Raw genomic sequence first — 19822 nt, forward strand, 5'->3', positions numbered from 1 at the left:
GGGGGGGAGGGCACTATCAGACTGTCATTCTGATTGATATAAAAGAAGGCAGGCCTGTGAACAACTTCATGTGCTTTATTTTTCTAGGAAAATGCAACATGGCAGCAGCGATGGAAACAGAACAGCTGGGTGTTGAGATCTTTGAAACTGCAGAGTGTGAGGAGAATATTGAATCACAGGATCAGCCTAAATTGGAGCCATTTTATGTTGAGCGATATTCCTGGAGTCAGCTTAAAAAGCTGCTTGCTGATACCAGAAAATATCATGGCTATATGATGGCTAAAGCCCCACATGATTTTATGTTTGTGAAGAGGAATGATCCAGATGGGCCTCATTCAGACAGGATCTATTACCTTGGTGAGTATGAAGTCATAGTTTCTGAGAGGAAATTCTTTCTGAATTCAAACTTAGAAGCTAGATATAGTTGGTGAATAAATAAATGAATTCAGGGGGAAAAATGATTGGAAGAACTTCAGTTTTGGTGCTGTTTTAATTTCGGTTTGTCCCATTATTTTCACTTGCACGTATGAAACCATGAGTTGATTGTGTCTTCCTTTCAGAATCAAAGTTAAAGATGGCAGAAATCACTTCTTCCTAAAGCTAGTTCAGAATGTTCCTTAGGAATGGTCAGATTAGGAACACAGTTAAACTACTCTCAAGAGTTGCTACTGTCATTTTTTTTTAATTTTTTTTTTTTTTTTTTTTTATTTCTAGGAGAGAGAGAGAGAGAGACAGCGTGAGCAGGGGAGGGTCAGAGAGAGAGGGAGTCACAGACTCTGAAACAGGCTCCAGGCTGTGAGCTGGCAGTCAGCACAGAGCCCGATGCGGGGCTCGAACCCACGAACCGCGAGATCATGACCTGAGCGAAAGTTGGAGGCTTAACCGACTAAGCCACCCAGGCGCCCCACTACTGTCATTTTTTTAAACCAAAGCTGGATTTGGTGTCATTTTTCCTGAGCCTATTCACGCCAGATTTAAGATCCATCTAAATTAAATATATTAAGCTACTGACTTACTTTTTGTTTATTAAGCTTTTATTTTTTTTATTTATTTTTTTATTTTTTATTTATTTTACTTTTTTATTTTATTTTTTTTTTTATTTCTAGGAGAGAGAGAGAGACAGCGTGAGCAGGGGAGGGTCAGAGAGAGAGGGAGTCACAGACTGAAACAGGCTCCAGGCTCTGAGCTGGCAGTCAGCACAGAGCCCGACGCGGGGCTCGAACCCACGAACTGCGAGATCATGACCCAAGCGAAAGTTGGACGCTTAACTGACTAAGCCACCCAGGCGCCCCGTTTATTATGCTTTTAAAAATCAATTTACTTCTCTCCTTCAGAGTTATTTCATTCATATACATACATATATTTTTAGAACTATTCTCTGGATTAATGCACATCAGTGATTATAGATGCATTCTTTTTTAACCACTCCAGAGTATTCCGTTGTATACTTGTGCTATACTTAACCATGACCCTAATAATGGACATTTAGGTTTCTCGATTACACTGTTAGAAAAGATGATGCAATGAGTATTTACTGTGTTAGGTCATTTTGTGCATTTATGAACTTTATTATGAATAGGACTAATTCCAAAGAGTGGAAATGTTGGGACAAGTAGTGTGTGTATTCTGGATTTTGGTTGATACTGTTAAATTACCCTTCCATCGAGGTCATACGGCTTATAGTCCTATCAGTATTGTCTCAGAGTATCTGTTTCTACACACCTGTACCAGTAGTTGGTAATCAGATCTTTTTTTTTTTTTTTAACCTTTTCTAGTCTGATTTATGTGAACAGCCATCTCATTGTAGTTAGTTTTTTAAATTACTATTTTTTTTAATGTTTTATTTATTTCTGAGAGAGAATAGAGAGACAGCGTGAGCAGGGGAGGGCCAGAGAGAGAGGGAGACACAGAACCCAAAGTAGGCTCCAGGCTCTGAGCTAGCTGTCAGCACAGAGCCCGACGCGGGGCTCGAACCCACGGACTGTGAGATCATGACCTGAGCCAAAGTCGGACGCCCAACCGACTGAGCCACCCAGGTGCCCCTAAATTACTATTTTTTAATTGAAGTATAATTGACATATGATATATTAGTTTCAGATATGATATAAAGATTGGATTTTTGTTTGCACTATAAAAGGATCACCAAAATAAGTGATCTAGATATTTTATAATAATATCTAGATATTAACTAGATACGTTTCACCTTACATAGTTAACAAAAAAAATTTTCTTATAACTTTTTTTTAAACTTTATTTATTTATTTTGAGAGAGACAGAGGAAGCACCAGTTGGGGAGGTGCAGAAATGTGGAGAGAGAATCCCAAGCAGAGCTCAAATTAACAAAACTGAGATCATGACTTGAGCCCAAACTAAGAGTTGGACACTTAACCAACTGAGCCACCCATGTGCCCCTCCTATCTACTTTTAAGATCTATTCTTTTTGCAACTTTCACATATGCAATACAGTATTATGAATTATAGTCATCACTCTGTACCTTATATTCCTGTATTTCATTATAGTTTCAATGCCAGTTATGAGTGAGTTTGAACATCTTTTTACATTATTTAAGAGACCTTTATATATCCTTTTCTGTAACTGATTTATTTATAATCATTGTCTGTTTTTTATTGGAATTTGGGTAATTNTTCCTCAGATTTAATTTCTCTTTTGCCTTTAATGCCTTTTGCCACATGAAAATTTGTGATTTTTTTTATAGTTAAATTCATATTCTTTGTAGGCTTTGGCATCATATCTAGAAAGGCTATTCCTGGGGCGTCCTAGTGCCTCACTGGATTAAGCATCTGACTTCTGCTCTGGTCGTGATCTCACGGTTTGTGGGTTCGAGCCCCGTGTTGGGCTCTGTGCTGGCAGCTCAGAGCTTAGAGCCTGGAACCTGCTTCAGATTCTGTGTCTCCCTCTCTCTCTGCCCTTCCCCACTTGTGCTCTGGCTCTCTCTCTCTTTCTCTCTTCCTCTTTCTCTCTCTCTCTCTCAAAAGTAAACATTAAAAAAAAAAAAACACTTAGAAAGACTCTCCCAACTCCAGGATTATGTCTTTTTAAAATCTTTATATATTTTGGACGTTCTGTTTTGTTTCATTGCTCTGTCAGATTGAGTGCAGCATAGTATTACTATTAGCGTTATCATAGTTCTCTAGGTTTTACTGTTTGATAGCACTAGTCACCTTTCATCACTCTTTTTCATATTTTTCCTGGCTATATTTGTTTGCTTGTTTTTCTATGAAAACTTAAAAATAGCTTAGATAGGGGCGCCTGGGTGGCTTAGTCGGTTAAGCGTCCGACTTTCGCTTAGGTCATGATCTCGCGGTTCGCGGGTTCGAGCCCTGCGTCGGGCTCTGTGCTGACTGCCAGCTCAGAGCCTGGAGCCTGTTTCAGTCTGTGACTCCCTCTCTCTCTGACCCTCCCCTGCTCACGCTCTCTCTCTCTCTCTCTCTCTCTCTCTCTCCCTCCTAGAAATAAAAAAGAAGAAAAAATAGCTTAGATAGCTTCTTTCTCCCAATGCTGTTTATAGTCTTTTAGGATTACATTATATTTATAGGTGAAGTTAGGGAAAATTGAGCTCAAAATATTGAGCTCTTCAAGAAAGTTGTATGCCTTTTCATTTGTTCAAGTCTTTTATATTCATCTGAATTTAAAATATTTTCTTTGTATAAATCTGTTGTTTTAAAGTTCTAATATACTTTGAACTCCAGTAAGTGTGTTCTAGTGTATCATCAGGAGAGAAATAATGGGAAAAGTTTGTTTTGTGCTTATAGGGAACTGGAGTGTGTGTACTTAGACTGCCTTGGAAGTTTTTATTGGTCACATAGGAAGACAAGGAAGCCAAGGAACAAGGAACAGTTTCAAGAGGGTCAGCTGAAATGATTATGAGGAATGGCTCTCATTTGAAAATAGATGAGAACCAGGTTTTTCATATATGAGGGCTGAAGACTCTTAGAAGAAGTCTTAAGGAGGATATGATCACATTTTGTAAAATTATGAATGGTATAGACAGGTGACTGCCATGCTGATAATTCTATAACAAAGAAACTCTAGAATTACAGAGTAGATTAAGACAAAGTCAAGTGCTAAAGTGAATGTCACCTGATATATAACTTTATATTCCAAAAAGCAATACAAATTAAGAAAGTTTAAGAACAGTTTAGGAAAATAAAGAAATAAAGGAAGACGTTGGTATTTGGGGGCTTATCCCCAGCCTTTGCAAGGGTTAGCATGGAAGTTACCAGGCCCTTCCATAGACTACCTCCTTTGCCATTATTAAAAACACTAGGATGAGGGGGTGTTTGGATGGCCCGGTTGGTTAAGTTTCTGACTTCTCCTCAGGTCATGATCTCATGGCTCTGCTTGTGAGTTTGAGCCTGGTATTTTGTGTGTAGCTCATTCTACACTGCTGTGATACTCCCTTTCAGTTACTGCATGATTTCACAGAATAGACCTGGCTTCTACTTAGTATAGACCTCTTTACTTTACCCTTCCCCAATAAAGAACAGAGAGATTTTTAGCAAATCAAATAGCAGATTTTTGTTTTGTTTTAATGAGTATACTTAGATCTGAAATGTATTACTGACTATGGTTATAGAATATTTATAATAGGAAAAACCAGTATTCAGTTAGATCTCTGTATACTTCTAAATAAGTATTTTTTGGAGCCACCTGGGTGGCTCAGTTTGTTAACTAAGCATCTGGCTTTGGCTCAGATCATGAACTTATAGCTCCTCGCACTCTATCTTGTTTTCTCTCTTCTCAAAAATAAATAAAGATGGAAAAAATATTTTTATTAAGAGCATTATTGGGGGAAGGGCAGAGATAGAGAGGGGGAGAGAGAGACACACACAGAACCCGAAGCAGGCTCCAGAGTTCCACACTGTTAGCACAGAACCCAGCATGGGGCTCAAACCCATGAACCATGAGATCATGACCTGAGCCAAAGTCGGAAGCTTAAATTAACCGACTGAACCACCCAGACACACACTCCAAAGATTTCTTAATAAGTATTTTTTTTAATTCTTAATTTTTTTTTTTTATTTTTGAGAGAGAGAGACAGAGCGCAAGTGAGGGAAGGGGCAAGAGAGAGAGGCAGACACTGAATCCAAAGCAGCTGCAGGCCCAACATGGGGCTTGAACTCATGGACCATGAGTTCATGACCTGAGCCAAAGTTGGACGCCTAACCGACTGAGCCACCCAGGGGCCCCAATAAGTATTTTTATTTTTTCAAGTTTATTTATTTATTTTGAGAGAGAGAGTACAAGCAGGGGAGGGGCAGAGAGAGAGAGGGAGAGAGTCCCAAGCAGGCTCTGCACTGCCAGTGCTGAGCCCAACATGAAGCTTGATCTCTTGAGATCATGATCTGAGTTTAAATGAAGAGTTGGACGCTCAACTGGCTGAGCCACACAGGCTCCCCTAAAAAAGTATTTTAAATGATTCAGGAAAAAGGAACTTAGTAATCTGAAGTTGTCACAAAGCTCCTCCCTTTTTCATTTCATGAATCTATTGCCAGCTTGTAAGAAGACTTAAGTTTTTTCAAAAAACTACAAATGGCAATTGTCCTTACATCATCTTACACACTTTTATGTTTGTTTTGAGCGGCACCAGGATCTGAATATTGAAATGAAACCTTAGCATTCTTCTGTGAAGCCAGGGTTTTATTGAAGAAAATTTCCATGGCAAATGGCATGTGCATCTCCTATTAACCTTCCCGTAGAGTGCAAAATTTTGCAATATTTAGAAGGCATTATGTACTTACTACTGTGATTGCAGTAGATTGCTTTTTCTGGAAATAATTTTTAAATGATGATTTCCTCTTACAGCTATGTCTGGTGAGAACAGAGAAAATACACTGTTTTATTCTGAAATTCCCAAAACCATCAACAGAGCAGCAGTCTTAATGCTCTCTTGGAAGCCTCTTCTGGATCTTTTTCAGGTAGGATTAAACATTGCTATTCTTGTGATTTGGTGTACATTTTCAGATGCTGCCACCTTTACTAAGAGGCAGAAATTCAAGTGGGGTTTTATATTCACAGTAGATGTGAATCAAAAGTAATTAAAACATGTTTATATTTTTGAACATATGACTGTTAAATTCCATTTACTTCTCAACATCTGAAACTATGGATGTTATAATCCAGATTTTAAAATTACCTTCTCCCTGTTAAACCACCTTTCCCTTCTATAAACTTGTTAGTTATATCGTTCTTATATTTTTGGGGAGGAGGCGTTCATATAAAAGCAGTACTGTATAGTTCCAGAAAGCTTTTTATTTAAAGCTTTAAATTGAATCTTTAGTTCTTTTTTTTTTTTAATTTTTTTAATGTTTTTATTTATTTCTAGGAGAGAGAGAGAGAGAGAGAGACAGCGTGAGCAGGGGAGGGTCAGAGAGAGTGGGAGTCACAGACTGAAACAGGCTCCAGGCTCTGGGCTGGCAGTCAGCACAGAGCCCGACGCGGGGCTCGAACCCACGAACCGTGAGATCATGACCTGAGCGAAAGTCGGACGCTTAACCGACTAAGCCACCCAGGCGCCCCTGAATCTTTAGTTCTACTACTTAGTAACAGTGGTAATGTAAGGATACTAAGCTCAGTTTTTGTCTCTAAATAGTGTAATTTAATTTATGTAGAATCAAAAGCTTGAGGGTTGTTTTTGGGTTGTTTTTGTTTTCCTCAATAGTTTATCTTTAGACAGAAAGCAAATAGTTGACGACATCCCAAGAACAAGATGATAGTTTGGATGTGATTGTTTGCTCTTTTGGTTCTCATTTATTATTTTACATTGAATATTTCCTTATTAAATAGCATTTTGGGTTAAATGAACTAAATGTGATATTATTCTTAGGAATTAAAAAAATAATTTCCATTATAATGAATCATTTTGACTGCAACTATATCATAGTTGTTTTTTACAGAGACTTAATGACTTTTCTTTAAAACAAAAATTCCTTTTCTTAATCAAAATAATTGTAGTTTTCTAATGGAACAGTTTGCAAATTAATAAATCGAACTTCCCTTTTGTTTTAAACTTTTATTGTGGAAAATTTCAAATTAATAAAATTGTATGTGGTTATCTATAATTATCAAATTATCAAATTATCTATAATTATCAAAATTATCTTTGCATTTTATTGCAGCCCTACCAGTCTCCCCTGGAAATCCCTACCCCCACTTCTCGAATTATTTTGAAGCAGAGCCAGATATGTTGTTTCATTCCTAAAGAAGTCAGTGTGTCTCTAAAAGATACAAATTCTTTTTAGACATTGCCACAACATTACCGTAACTTTAAAAACTGCTGATCTAGTTTTCATGTGAAATACTCAGCTGGTGTTCAAATTTCCCTGATATTTATATAAAATATCTCTGTTTTTACACTTGATTTGTTCAAGTCAAGGTCTAAATAAGGTTCATATGTTATAATTGATTAATAGGTCTCTTTTAATCTATTGATTTTCCCTCTATCCTTTTTTTTCTTCATTGCACTTTATCTTTTGAAAAAAGAAGGTCCGTTTTGCTGCTTGTTTTATCTGTGGTAATGTTTGATATGTTTTTTGGTCCCCTGTATTTTCTGTAAATATGAATAGGTAGTGAGATCTAGAAACATGATCAGACCCAGGTTTGCTTTTTTCTGAAAGCAGAGTCTCGGACAGATATTTGTACACCCATGTTCATAGCAGCATTATTCACAGTAACCAAAAGGTGGAAACAACCCAGTGTCCATGGACAGGTGGATGGATAAACAAATTGTGGTATATACATACAGTGGAATATTATCAGCCTTAAAAAAGAAGGAAATTCTGACATATGCTACAACATCGATGAACCGTGAAGACATTATAATAAGTGAAATAAGCCAGTCACAAAAGGACAAATACTATATGATTCCACTTACATGAGGTACCTAAAGCAGTCTAATTCAGAGAGACAGAAAGTAGAAGGTGGTTGCCAGGGGCTGGGGGAATGGAAAAATGGGGAGTTGTTTAATGGGTATAGAATTTCAGTTTCACAAAATGAACAATTCAGAGATGGTTTATACAGCAATGTGAGTATACTTAACACTACTCAACTAAACACTTAAAATAGCTAAGACAGCAACTTTTATATATTTTACGACAGTTTAGAAAAAAGTATTTCGTAGATAAGGTTTGCCTCCATTAGGAGGCGTATAGAACTTTATTTCTCTTGTGATGATAGCACCATTTGGATCATTGCCAAAATCCATTAATTTATCAGGAGTTCTAAAATGGTGGTATTTTATCATTCCATCTTCATTTATTAACTGAAATACTTCTGTAAAAAGAAAGTGCTATTCAAAAACTCTTCTTCACAATGGAAAGGCAGAATAAAGTTTGATTCTTTCCTTTTGTCATTTTTTCAAAGAATTTGTTTCCTGCAGTTCTCCATAGGTGATCAGTTAGAGTTTTTCAGAGGAATGTTTTTTGGTGTGTGTGTGTGTGTATCCTTATGAACTTGTAGAGTAAACCTGTTTGATGTTTTTTGATCCACTGACAGTTATTATTCTTGTCTAATTTTTGTTTTTTTTAAAAAAACTTTTTAATGTTTTATTTATTTCTGAGAGAGAGAGAGAGAGAGAGAGAGAGAGAGAGATAGAGCGTGAGCAGGGGAGGGTCAGATCGAGAGAGGGAGACACAGAATGTGAAGCAGGCTCCAGGCTCTGAGCTAGCTGTTAGCACAGAGCCTGACACGGGGCTCGAACCCATGAACTGCGAGATCATGACCTGAGCCGAAGTCAGACGCTTAACCAACTGAGCCACCCAGGCTCCCCCAAATTGTCTTATTTTTGGCTGGTGACAGTCCCTTCAGCTTGATATGTCAAGTACTTTTGGCATGATACTTGCTGCTATATTGAAGATTTTCCACGTCCACCTTACATATTGCCTATTGCTTGCTTGGAGTCCGTCATTTTTCCAAGGAACTCTAGTTCCTTTAGAAGAAAGTGTATATTAAGAAACCATGATCTGGGTACAAGGGATGCTTATTGGGTTTGTAATTGTTCCTAGGTTTTTTATCGAACAAACTAGGGAATACATGCATTCTCTGTGTGTGTGTGTTTGAAATGTAGGTATCAATATGTATCCAAATCATTTCAGATAAAACTATAATGTCAGACAATATAACTATTTCAAATTTTACATACAGAATTTTTCTTTAACCTCATTTATCTTACATATGTATCTCCTTTTTGATGCCAAAGATCCCAGTTTAAACTACATATTACTCATTTGCTTTACTCCATACTACACACACAAGTTTCAAGATAACAAAGGAATCCACACTGTGATTACTTATAACGGTAACTTGGAATTGTTCTTCTCTGTGTGGTTATGTCACCACTTCTATCCAGTTAGGTGTGTTTGCTTCATTTGTTTTCAAGTGTTAGGAATTCCCTTAATTTTTAATTGAATTTTGGAGTGCCTGGGTGGCTCATTCAGTTAAGTGTCTGACTTGGGCTCAGGTCATGATCTTGCAGTTTGTGGGTTCAAGCCCAGCATCAGGCTCTGTGCTAAGAGCTCAGAGCCTGGAGCCTGCTTCAGATTCCATGTCTCCCTCTCTCTCTCTGCCCATTCCCAGCTTGTGCTCTGTCTCTGTCTCTCAAAAATAAACAAAAACATCAAAAATTTTAAAAATTTAATTGAATTTTGTTTTATAAAATAGTTATAGGATTCTAAATTCAAATCCATAGAACAATATACTCAGAGAAGTTCCCTGTCTCCTCCAATCTGTTGCCCTTTCTCTCTCGTTCTAGATAACTGTTTTGTTTATAAATAGCTTATCCTTTTTAAAAAATGTGAGCACATAAACATTTATACCCCTCTCTTAGATAAGTAGTAACATACAGTATTTTTCCACCCTGCAATTTTCAAATAACAATGTGTCCTTCACATCACTCCATAGGGATATATACATAATTTATATTTCTTTTTACGTAAGTTGTGTTGTACAGACTAGTCATACTCAACCAGTTCCCTATTGGTGGACACTTCAGTTATTTCCAGTTCTATTACATATAGTATCACAGTGGAACAACTTAGGCATACAAGTCTTTATGATTTTGCCAGTATGTCTTTAAGCTAGATTCTTAGAAATGAAATCACTCGGGGCGCCTGGGTGGCTCAGTCAGTTAAGCGACCAACTTCGGCTCAGGTCATGATCTCACGGTTTCTGGGTTCGAGTCCAATGTCGGGCTCTGTGCTGACAGCTAGCTCAGTATGTGGGTCTTTGTGACTGGTTTCTTTCACTCGGCACAGTATTTTCTGGATTCATCCATATTGTAGCAGATAACAATATTTATTTTTATGGCTGAATAATGTTTAATTTTATGGCTATACTACATTTTATTTATCAGATATCACAATGGATATCTGTGTCATTTCAGCTTTTGGGCTTTTATGAATAATTCTGCTTTTAACATACAAGAGGTTTTTTTGTACACTTATGTTTTCAGTTCTCTTGGGTATATATATCTAGGAGTGGAATTGTTGAATCATGTGGTAACTGTCTAAATTTTTTGGTAATTTTTTTAATGTTTATTTTTGAGAGAGAGACAGAGTATGAGCAGGGGAGGGGCAGAGAGAGAGAGGGAGACCGAGAATCTGAAGCAGGCTCCAGCCTCTAAGCTGTCAACACAGCGCCCAACATTGAGGCTCGAGCTCACAAACTGCGAGATCATGACCTGAGCCGAAGTCGGTCGCTTAACCAACTGAGCCACCTAGGCGCCTCTGTCTGAACTTTTAAGGAAGTATTAAATTGCTTTTCCACAGCAGCTGCACCATTTTACATTCCCACATGAGGCTTCTAATTTCCTACATCCTCAATGACACTTGTTATTATGTCATTTTGATTATAGCCATCCCAGTGAGTGTGAAGAGGTATCTCAGTCATTTGATTTGCATTTCCCTAATGATCAGGGATGTTGAGCATTTTTTCATGCCTTTATTGGCCTTTTGTATATCTTATTTGAAGAAATCTCTGCACCTTGTTTGCCCATTTTAAATTGGGGCTCTCTAATTTTGAGTTGTAAGAGTTCTTTTTTTAAAAAAATTTTTATAGTTTATTATTTGTTTTTATTTTTTTTTTATTTATTATTTCTAGGAGAGAGAGAGAGAGACAGCGTGAGCAGGGGAGGGTCAGAGAGAGGGAGTCACAGACTGAAACAGGCTCCAGGCTCTGAGCTGGCAGTCAGCACAGAGCCCGACGCGGGGCTCGAACCCACGAACCGTGAGATCATGACCTAAGTGAAAGTCAGACGCTTAACCGACTGAGCCACCAGGCGCCCCTTGAGTTGTTAATAGTTCTTTATATATTCTAGATACAAGGTGCTTATCACATGTGATTTGCAAATAGTTTTTCCCATTCTATTGTCTAAAGTGAGTTGTCTTTTTGCTTTTTTCTTGAATTATAATAGTCATTAATTAGTATGCAATCAGTCATAATTACCTTTGGCAAGTGTTTAGTACTATAATCATTAATTTAAACAAAATAGCTTTTATCTCCTTATTTTTGTGATTTCCTTTTTCTTCTATTCATCATTTACCTTAATCTGAAGTTCTTGTATCTTCGTTAAAAAAAAATTGCCCTGAAATACATGTAATATAAAATTTACCATTCTAACCATTTTTAAGTGTACATTAGTGTACGTCAGTGGTATTAAGTACATTCACATTGTTGTATATCCATCACCACCATCCATCCACACAACTTACTCATCTTGCAAAACTAACTCTGTACAAATGAAATAACAACTTCCCAGTACCTCTCAACCTAGCCACTGGCAGGCATCATTCTACTTTCTATTCCTGGGAGTATATATACTCTAGGTATCTCATATAAATAGAATCATACTATATTTGTACCTGGCTTATTTTAGTTAGCATAATGTACTTAAGGTTTATCCATGTTGTAGTCTGTGCCAGAATATGCTTTTTAAGGATGAATAATATTTCATTGTGTGTGGGTGTGTTAAAAAAAAGTTTAGACATGGGATATCTTTCCATTTATTTTACTTAAATAGTGTTCTACAGATGCACTTCTTTAGTTAGAGTTATTCCTAGGTATTTAATTCTTTTTGAGGCTATTTTAGAAGTTATTTGTGTATGTGTGTGTGTGTGTGTGTGTACATATAGACATACCACTTTTTGTTTATCCATCCATCATTATTAGTCACTTGGGTTGCTTCTACTTTTCACTATTGTAAGTAATGCTGCTCTGAACATGGGTATACATATATGTTTTCATGTTCCTATTTTCAATTCTTTTTGGTACATATTGAGAAATGGAATTAGTGGATCATATAATTCTGTGTTTCATTTTGTTTAGTTTTTTTTTTGAGAGATTGCCATACTATTTTCCATAGCTACTACGCCATTTTACATTCCCACTAATAGTGCATGAGACTCCCAATGTCTCCACATCTTCATCAATACTTATTCTTTTCTGACTTTTTACAGTAGCCATCTTAATGAGTATGAGGTAGTATCTCATTGTGGTTTTGATTTGCATTTCTCTAATGATTAGTGATATTGAGCATCTTTTCATGTGCTTATTGGCAATTTGTGTATCTTTGCAGAAATGTCTATTCAAATTTCTAGGCCATTTTTTATGCAGGTTTTTTGGGTGTTTTTGTGGTGTATTTTCTTGATAATGTTGTATTGTTTGAATAGTCACCAGCAAAAGGATATGTCCAAATCCTAAAGGTGTGTGTGAATGTGACCTTGTTTAGAAATAGGCTCTTTCCAGATGTAATTAAAGATCTTAAGATGAGATAATCCTGGGTATAGGGTAGGCCCTAAATACAGTAACTGGTATTTTTATAAGACAAAGGGGAGGGAAATTTGAAACAGACACAAAGGGTACAGGCCATCTGAAGACAGAAAAAGATTAGAATTATGTTGCCACAGCCAAGGAACCCTGGAGCCACCAGAAGCTGGGAGAGGCAAGGAAGTATTCTCCCCTAGAGCCTTTGGAGGAAGCCTGACCCTGCTGACCTCTTAATTTTGAGCTTCTGTCCTCCAGAACTGTGAGATAATAAATTTTTGTTGTTTTCAGTCACCAAATGTTTGGTAATTTTTTAAAGCAGCTGTAGGAAACTAATGCACATTCTTTGTTGCACACAATTAAATTTTAATAAAATTACAATTGTGCTGGCATTTTTTTTTGTTTTGTTTTTTATTCCTTGTACTTCTGATGTCATATCTAAAATACTGTTGCTTAATCTAAGGTCACACGCATGTTTTCTCTTATATATGAGTTTTGTAATTTTAGCTCTTACATTTATTTATTTTTTATGTTTTGTTTTTGAGAGAGAGAGAGACAGCATGAGCAGGGGGGAGTCAGAGAAAGAGGAAAACACAGAATCCAAAGACAGGCTCGAGGCTCTGAGCTGGCTGTCAGCACAGAGCTGATGCAGGGCTCGAACCCATGAACCGTGAGATCATGACCTGAGCCGAAGCCGGACACTCAACCAACTGAGCCACCCAGGCGCCCCTAGCTCTTAGATTTAGATCTTTTATTCATTTTGAGTTAACTTTTGTGTGTGGTGTGAGATAGGGATCCAGATTAATTCTTTTACGTGTGGAATCCAGTTGTCCTACCACCTTTTATAGAAAGCTATTCTTTCCACGTGGACTGGTCTTAGCATACTTGTTGATTAGCACCTTAGTACCTTTGTTGAAATTCAGTTGACCATAAACGTATATACTTATTTCTGGGCTCCCAGTTCAATTCCAGTGGCCTGTAAATCTGTCTGTATGCCAGTACCATACTGGCTTGATTAATGTAGCTGTGTACTATTGAAATTTGAAAATGTGAGTCTTCCAATGTTGCCTTTTTTTTTTCAAAATTGCTTTGTAAAAAAAAATAAATAAATTCAAAAAATATTTTTCAAATCGCTTTGAAATTCCATAGTAAGATCAGCTCATCCATATCTGGAAAAAAGGCAGATATGATAGACAGTTTTTGAATGCCTAAATCAATTTGGGGTATATTGCCATCTTTATAATCTCAAGTTTTCCAGTCATGGACATGGGATATCTTTCCATTTATTTGGATGTTTATTTTACTTAGTGTTCTACACTTGTGTTTCTTTAGTAGAGTTACTCCTAAGTATTTTATTCTTTTTGAGGATATTTTAGAAGAAGTTATTATATAATGTTTATTTTTGAGAGACAGAGAGAAACAGTGCAAGCAGGGAAGGTGCAGAGAGAGGGAGACACAGAATCTGAAGCAGGCTCCAGGCTCTGAGCTGTCAGCACAGAGCCTTACATGGAGTTTGAAGTCATGAACCATGAGATCATGACCTGAGCCAAAGTCTGAAGCTTAACCCACTGAGCCACCCAGGCACCCCTTAGATTTTTTTTATATAGTTTGTTTATTTATGAGACAGACACAGAGCACGAGTGGGAGAGGGGCAGAGAGAGAGGGAGACGTAGAATCCGAAACAGGCTCCAGGCTCTGAGCTGTCAGCACAGAGCCGACGCAGGGCTTGAACCCACGAACCGTGAGATCATGACCTGAGCTGAAGTCGGGTGTTCAACCAACTGAGCCACCCAGGCGCCACTTAGGTGAAGTTATTTTCTTAATTTCATTTTCATACTATTCATTACTAGTGTACAAAAATGCAACTGATATTTGTGTATCAATCTTGTATCTTGTAACTTTGCTTTGTATTAGCTCTAATACGTTTTATAGATTGTTTTAAGGGTTTTTCATGTATAACATCATGTTATCTCTAAGTAGAGATGGTTTTTCTTCTTCCTTTCCAATCCTAGCTAAAATCTCTAGTACATGTTAAATGGTGGTGGTAAATGCAGACATAATTTCCTTTTCCTAATCTTGAGGAAAAAACTTTCCATTTTTCCCTTTGAGACTAATTTAGCTATGGGGTTTTTTATAGATGCCCTTTATCAGATTGACAAATGTCCCTTCTATTCATAATTTGCTGAGGACCTTTATCATGAAATGGTGTTAGGTTTTGTCAAATGATTTTTCTGTGTCTATTTAGAAGATCACTTTTTTTTTCCTATTATTGTATTAATATCATTGATTGGTTTTTATATGTTGAACCAAGCTTACATTCCTGGGATGAATCCCACTTGGTCATATATAATTCTTTTAATATCCTGCTATATTCAGTTTGTCAGTATTTTATTGAGGATTTTTGTATCTATAGTCCTAGGACATGTTAGTCTGTAGTTTTATTTTTGAGGGGATGGCTTGGTCTGTTTTGGTGTCAGGGTAATACTGACTTCATTAAATGAGTTGGAAAGTGTTTCCTCCAAGAGTTTGAGAAGTTTGGGTATTCATTATTTTTGTAGAACTACTCAGTAAAGCCATCTAGTTCTGGGCTTTTCTTTGTGGGTAGTTTTTTGATTACTAACCTAATCTCTTTACTCATTAGAGGTCTGTTTAGATTTTCTGTTTCTTCTGGAGTCTGTTTTGATGCTTTGTGTTTCTAGGAATTCAGTCATTTCACCTACATTATTGAATTTGTTGGCATACAATTGTTTATACTGTTTCCTCATAATCTTTTTTATCTCTGTAAGATCATTTGTAATAACCTTTCTTCATTCTAGCTAAATTTGATCTTTTCAAAGAACCAAATTTTAGTTGAGCTTTATTGTTTTTTATTCTGTATTTTATTTCCAACTTATTTTGGACTATTTTCTCACTTCTGCTTGCTTTGGATTTAGTTTGCTCTTTCTTTCCAGTGTCTTAAGGTGAAAGGTCAGGTTATTGATTTCAGATACCTCTTTCTCTCTTTCTTTTTTTAAGATTTTGTTATTAAGTAACTCTATACCCAACATGGGGCTTGAACCTACAACCCTGAGATCAAGAGTTGCATGCTCTCCTGAGCCAGCACATGCCCCTCTCAGATCTATCTCTCTCTCTTTTTTATGTTTAATTTTTTTAATGTTTATTTATTTAAGGAGAGAGTGGGTACATGTGTACGCGAGCAGAGGAGGGGCAGAGAGAGGGAGAGAGAAAATCTCACGCAGGCTCCACAATGTCCACAGAGTCCACTGTGGGCTCTATTCCACAAAACATGACCTCGTGACCTGGACCAAAATCAAGAGCCACCCAGGCACCCCAGGTCTCTTTTTTAATGCAGATACTTATAGTTATAAATTTCCCTCTGAGCACTGCTTTTGCGGAATGCTTGAAGTTTTGGTATAGTGTTTTCATTTGTCTCAAAATATTTTCTGATTTCCTTTGTGATTTCTTCTTCGATCATTTGGCTAATGCTGCTTGTGCCAAACATCTGTAAACTATCAGAACAGTTAGCTGGGACAGCTGTAATGCTCACCTCACTTGATTCCCATTTCTCAGAGATCACTCTCTTTTGTTGTCTAATGTCCAGTGTCTTACAAACATTATTTTTTATATTTTATTCATTTTTTCAGTTGTTTCAGGTGAGAGGATAAGCCTAGTCTCTGTTACTCCATCTTGGCTAAAAGTGGAAGTTGGTTTCATTTTTACCATTTAAATCTCTGACCTTTTTGGAATATGTGACAAGTGGATCCATGGTTATCTTTTTGCATATGGCTATACAGTATTTCTGATTTAAAATTTAAATCAGTAATCAATTATTTTGGAAGTCCTACCTTTTTCCTACCATTGTTTTCTTATAAACTTCTATATTCAGCTTTCTATTTTAGATTTTCTCTTTGGTACTATTGCCATTGTTCATTCTGTTTATTCATGGTATAATTTTGTAATGTCTTGTAAAGCTAACTTTGTTCCCCATAATTGATCTTTTTCCTGATTTTTTTTATCATCTTCCTTGTTATTCTTTCAGATAACAAAATTTGTAGTTACCGAGTTAAAACTACAGAGTTCTCTTGTGAAATAATTTCTTAGCTCTGAAATTTCTTGTGTTCTTAAGCTTTAAGATATAAATTATGGACCAAGTCTAGTGACATTCAGGGAGAATACGAAGGGAGAAATTAAAATACGATCATATTCTCAGAATTGTTTTAGGAGGGGCGTCTGGGTGGCTCATTCAGTTGAGTGTCCAACTTTGGCTCAGGTCATGATCTCACGGTTCGTGGGTTCCAGCCCCACCTCAGGNAAAAAAGTGATAGAATACAAAAAACTAGATGGGTTTTTAGCAAGATTCCTGGCCTATCTCATTTTTAACCTCACCTAACCTTGTTTTAGATTTGCAAGTACACACATGTATTTGCCATCCTTGAACGATGTTTGCTTTCAGTGTGCTGGTTTAGTTTTGAAGTGATACATTCCTGCCAATAAACTCAATTTAGATTCTTTTTTTTTTTTAATGTTTATTTATTTCTGAGGGACAGAGAGACAAAGTGTGAGCAGGGGAGGGGGAGAGAGTGAGGGAGACCTAGAATCAGAAGCAGGCTCCAGGCTCTGAGCTGTCAGCACAAAGCCCGACTTGGGGCTCGAACTCACAAACCGCAAGATCATGACCTGAGCTGCAGTTGGCCACTTAACTCATGACTGAGCTACCTAGGCGCCCCTAGATTCTTTTTTTAAGGTATCACTCCTTGGTAGCAGAAACCATGTCTACTTCCCTTATTTATCATACTCAAAGTATAAAGAGCTCTTAGGGAAAATGTGGATGTAATTTTTTGTTAGCATTTATTAAATTTGTTTTCTTTATATTCTCTTTTACATTTTATACCTGTATCAAATAATATTCCTAGCTTAATAAGACTCATCATCATCAATCATTAATTAAAATAGTCTTTGAGAGAGATTTTAATGGATGGCACAGGTAGGAAAACAAAATGACACAGGTTCTGCTCTTACGTATTTTTTAAAAATATTTATGGTCAGAAATACTGAAAAAAAAGTGAAAAACAATACCATAGCCAAAGAAGTAAAAGAGATGGTAACTGTTACATAAATTTCACAGAAGAAATCCCTGTACACCCTAGTAGATCAGGCAAATCCTTGCCAAGGTTAAATTAGACCTAAAGTTTTGGGATAACGGTAAAAGTTGGATGAAAGAAAAATAGCCTTTCAAAGGAGGACAGTGGAACAAAGGCCAGGAGGCAGAACCTCATATGTTGGGTTTTATGTCAGTGATGTGACGAGCCTAATCTAGGATTTTATTAGAAGAGTATTAATAGATGTTTTGGAAAAGTATTAATGACAGCTGATACTTGAGAACTTACTCTATGTCAATCATTGTGTTAAATGCTTGCTATGTTTTTATCTAAATTAATCTTCATAAAGCTGAAGTAGATGATACATTACTATTTTAAAAGTGAGGAAAATTACTTTTGAAGAAATTAAACTACTTCCCAAAGTCAGACTTCTACTGAGGGTCAAAGCCTGGGTTCAAACCACTTGGTTTCACAATCTGTGCTCTTAACTACATGCATCATTGCTCAGTTAGGTTGCAGAGATCTAGAACGCCAAGCCAAGGTGGTAAGACCATTCTTGTTCTCTAATATATGCAGTAATCATCTAGAGTTCCTTTACTAGGAAATCTTTCCCCAGGCTTCTTGGAATTAGTTTGCTTAAAGTTGCTGACACATTTTAGAGTCCCTCAACATGTAGACTCTGTAGTATGGGAGATGCTAGGATTTCAGTGGAGATTTCTTGCTAAAAGCAAAAAGCAAGCTTTCAGAAGACTGAGTAGGTGACTTCTCTTTCCTTTTGCATTAGGCAACACTGGACTATGGAATGTATTCTCGAGAAGAAGAACTATTAAGAGAAAGAAAACGCATTGGAACCGTTGGAATTGCTTCCTATGATTATCATCAAGGAAGTGGAACATTTCTCTTTCAGGCTGGTAGTGGAATTTATCATGTAAAAGATGGAGGGCCACAAGGATTTACTGTAAGTTGGTGTTACTACTTGTTAAATCTGTTAAATCCTAACGGCTATTTGCATACAAATCAGGAAGGTAATTAAACCAAAAAATTGTGTTTACCCACCAAGTGAAAAATTTAATAGTAAAGAAAACAAGATAAATGGGCATTGGCTTCCAGTGTTAAGAGTTAACCATTTTTGCACTGACATCAATATGCAATTTTTAAAAAACTAAAGACACTTGCTATATAGGAAGATATGGTAAAGGGCATGAATACTCATTTTCTGAGTAGATGCTGAGGGGAGTCTTGGAACATAATGTTATCACCAGGCAGTCTGGTTTTTGTTTTTGTTTTTTTTAAGTTTTATTTATTTATTTTAAGAGAGAGTGAGACAGAGAGCGCACACAAGCGAGGGAGGGGCAGAGAGGAGGAGAGACAGAATCCCAAGCATGCTGTACATCATCAGCACAGAGTCCAATGCAGGACTCAAACTCCTGAACCATGAGATCATGACCTGAGCTGAAATCAGGAGTCGGACGCTTAACCGACTGCGCCACCCAGGCACCACAGCTTAATTCATCTTAATAAATGGTTTTTAAATGTTTGGTTTTAGTCCAGACAGTTTTTTACATGCTATTAGACCTATTCTTAAGGCTTTCATTGTATGTTTTTGAGCAAACTGTTTTATATTGGTAAAATTAATTTGAAATATTTAATAAATATTCAATAAATAAGTGCTTAATAAAAGTGTGTAACAAACAATAATTACTCCATTAAACAGGTTTGAACAACAAAATTTATGAAGTGCACTTATATTGTCTTTACTGTAGTATCACCCTTAGCTTTCTAATTCATAGTAAAAAAAAAAATGAGTCTGTTCTTGTAAGTTAAGGAAACCAAAAGTATATTTTTCTGAGGAGCAATTATCATAGTTGACATTTTACTTGGAATTATTGTTCATTGAAGGGTGTTTGCAAATGAGTATGTATGTATCCGTCTGCTTGCTACTTGC

The 19822-nt window shown here is 36.7% G+C and overlaps 1 protein-coding gene across 4 annotated transcripts in view; it reads left to right on the plus strand.

Moving 5' to 3' along the window:
* DPP8 (dipeptidyl peptidase 8) overlaps positions 1 to 19822 on the plus strand; it is a 63557-nt gene that overhangs the window by 4440 nt on the left and 39295 nt on the right. For all 4 annotated transcript variants that reach the window (XM_077747003.1, XM_077747020.1, XM_077747030.1 and 1 more), the window contains 3 exons: positions 88 to 357; positions 5828 to 5940; positions 18662 to 18835. In XM_077747003.1, the coding sequence (XP_077603129.1) occupies positions 88 to 357; positions 5828 to 5940; positions 18662 to 18835 (557 nt within the window). The remainder of the gene's footprint in view (positions 1 to 87; positions 358 to 5827; positions 5941 to 18661; positions 18836 to 19822) is intronic.

The sequence above is a fragment of the Crocuta crocuta genome, unplaced genomic scaffold (genome assembly GCF_008692635.1).
Source record: "Crocuta crocuta isolate KB4526 unplaced genomic scaffold, BGI_CrCroc_1.0 scaffold130, whole genome shotgun sequence".
Classification (NCBI taxonomy): Eukaryota; Metazoa; Chordata; class Mammalia; order Carnivora; family Hyaenidae; genus Crocuta; species Crocuta crocuta.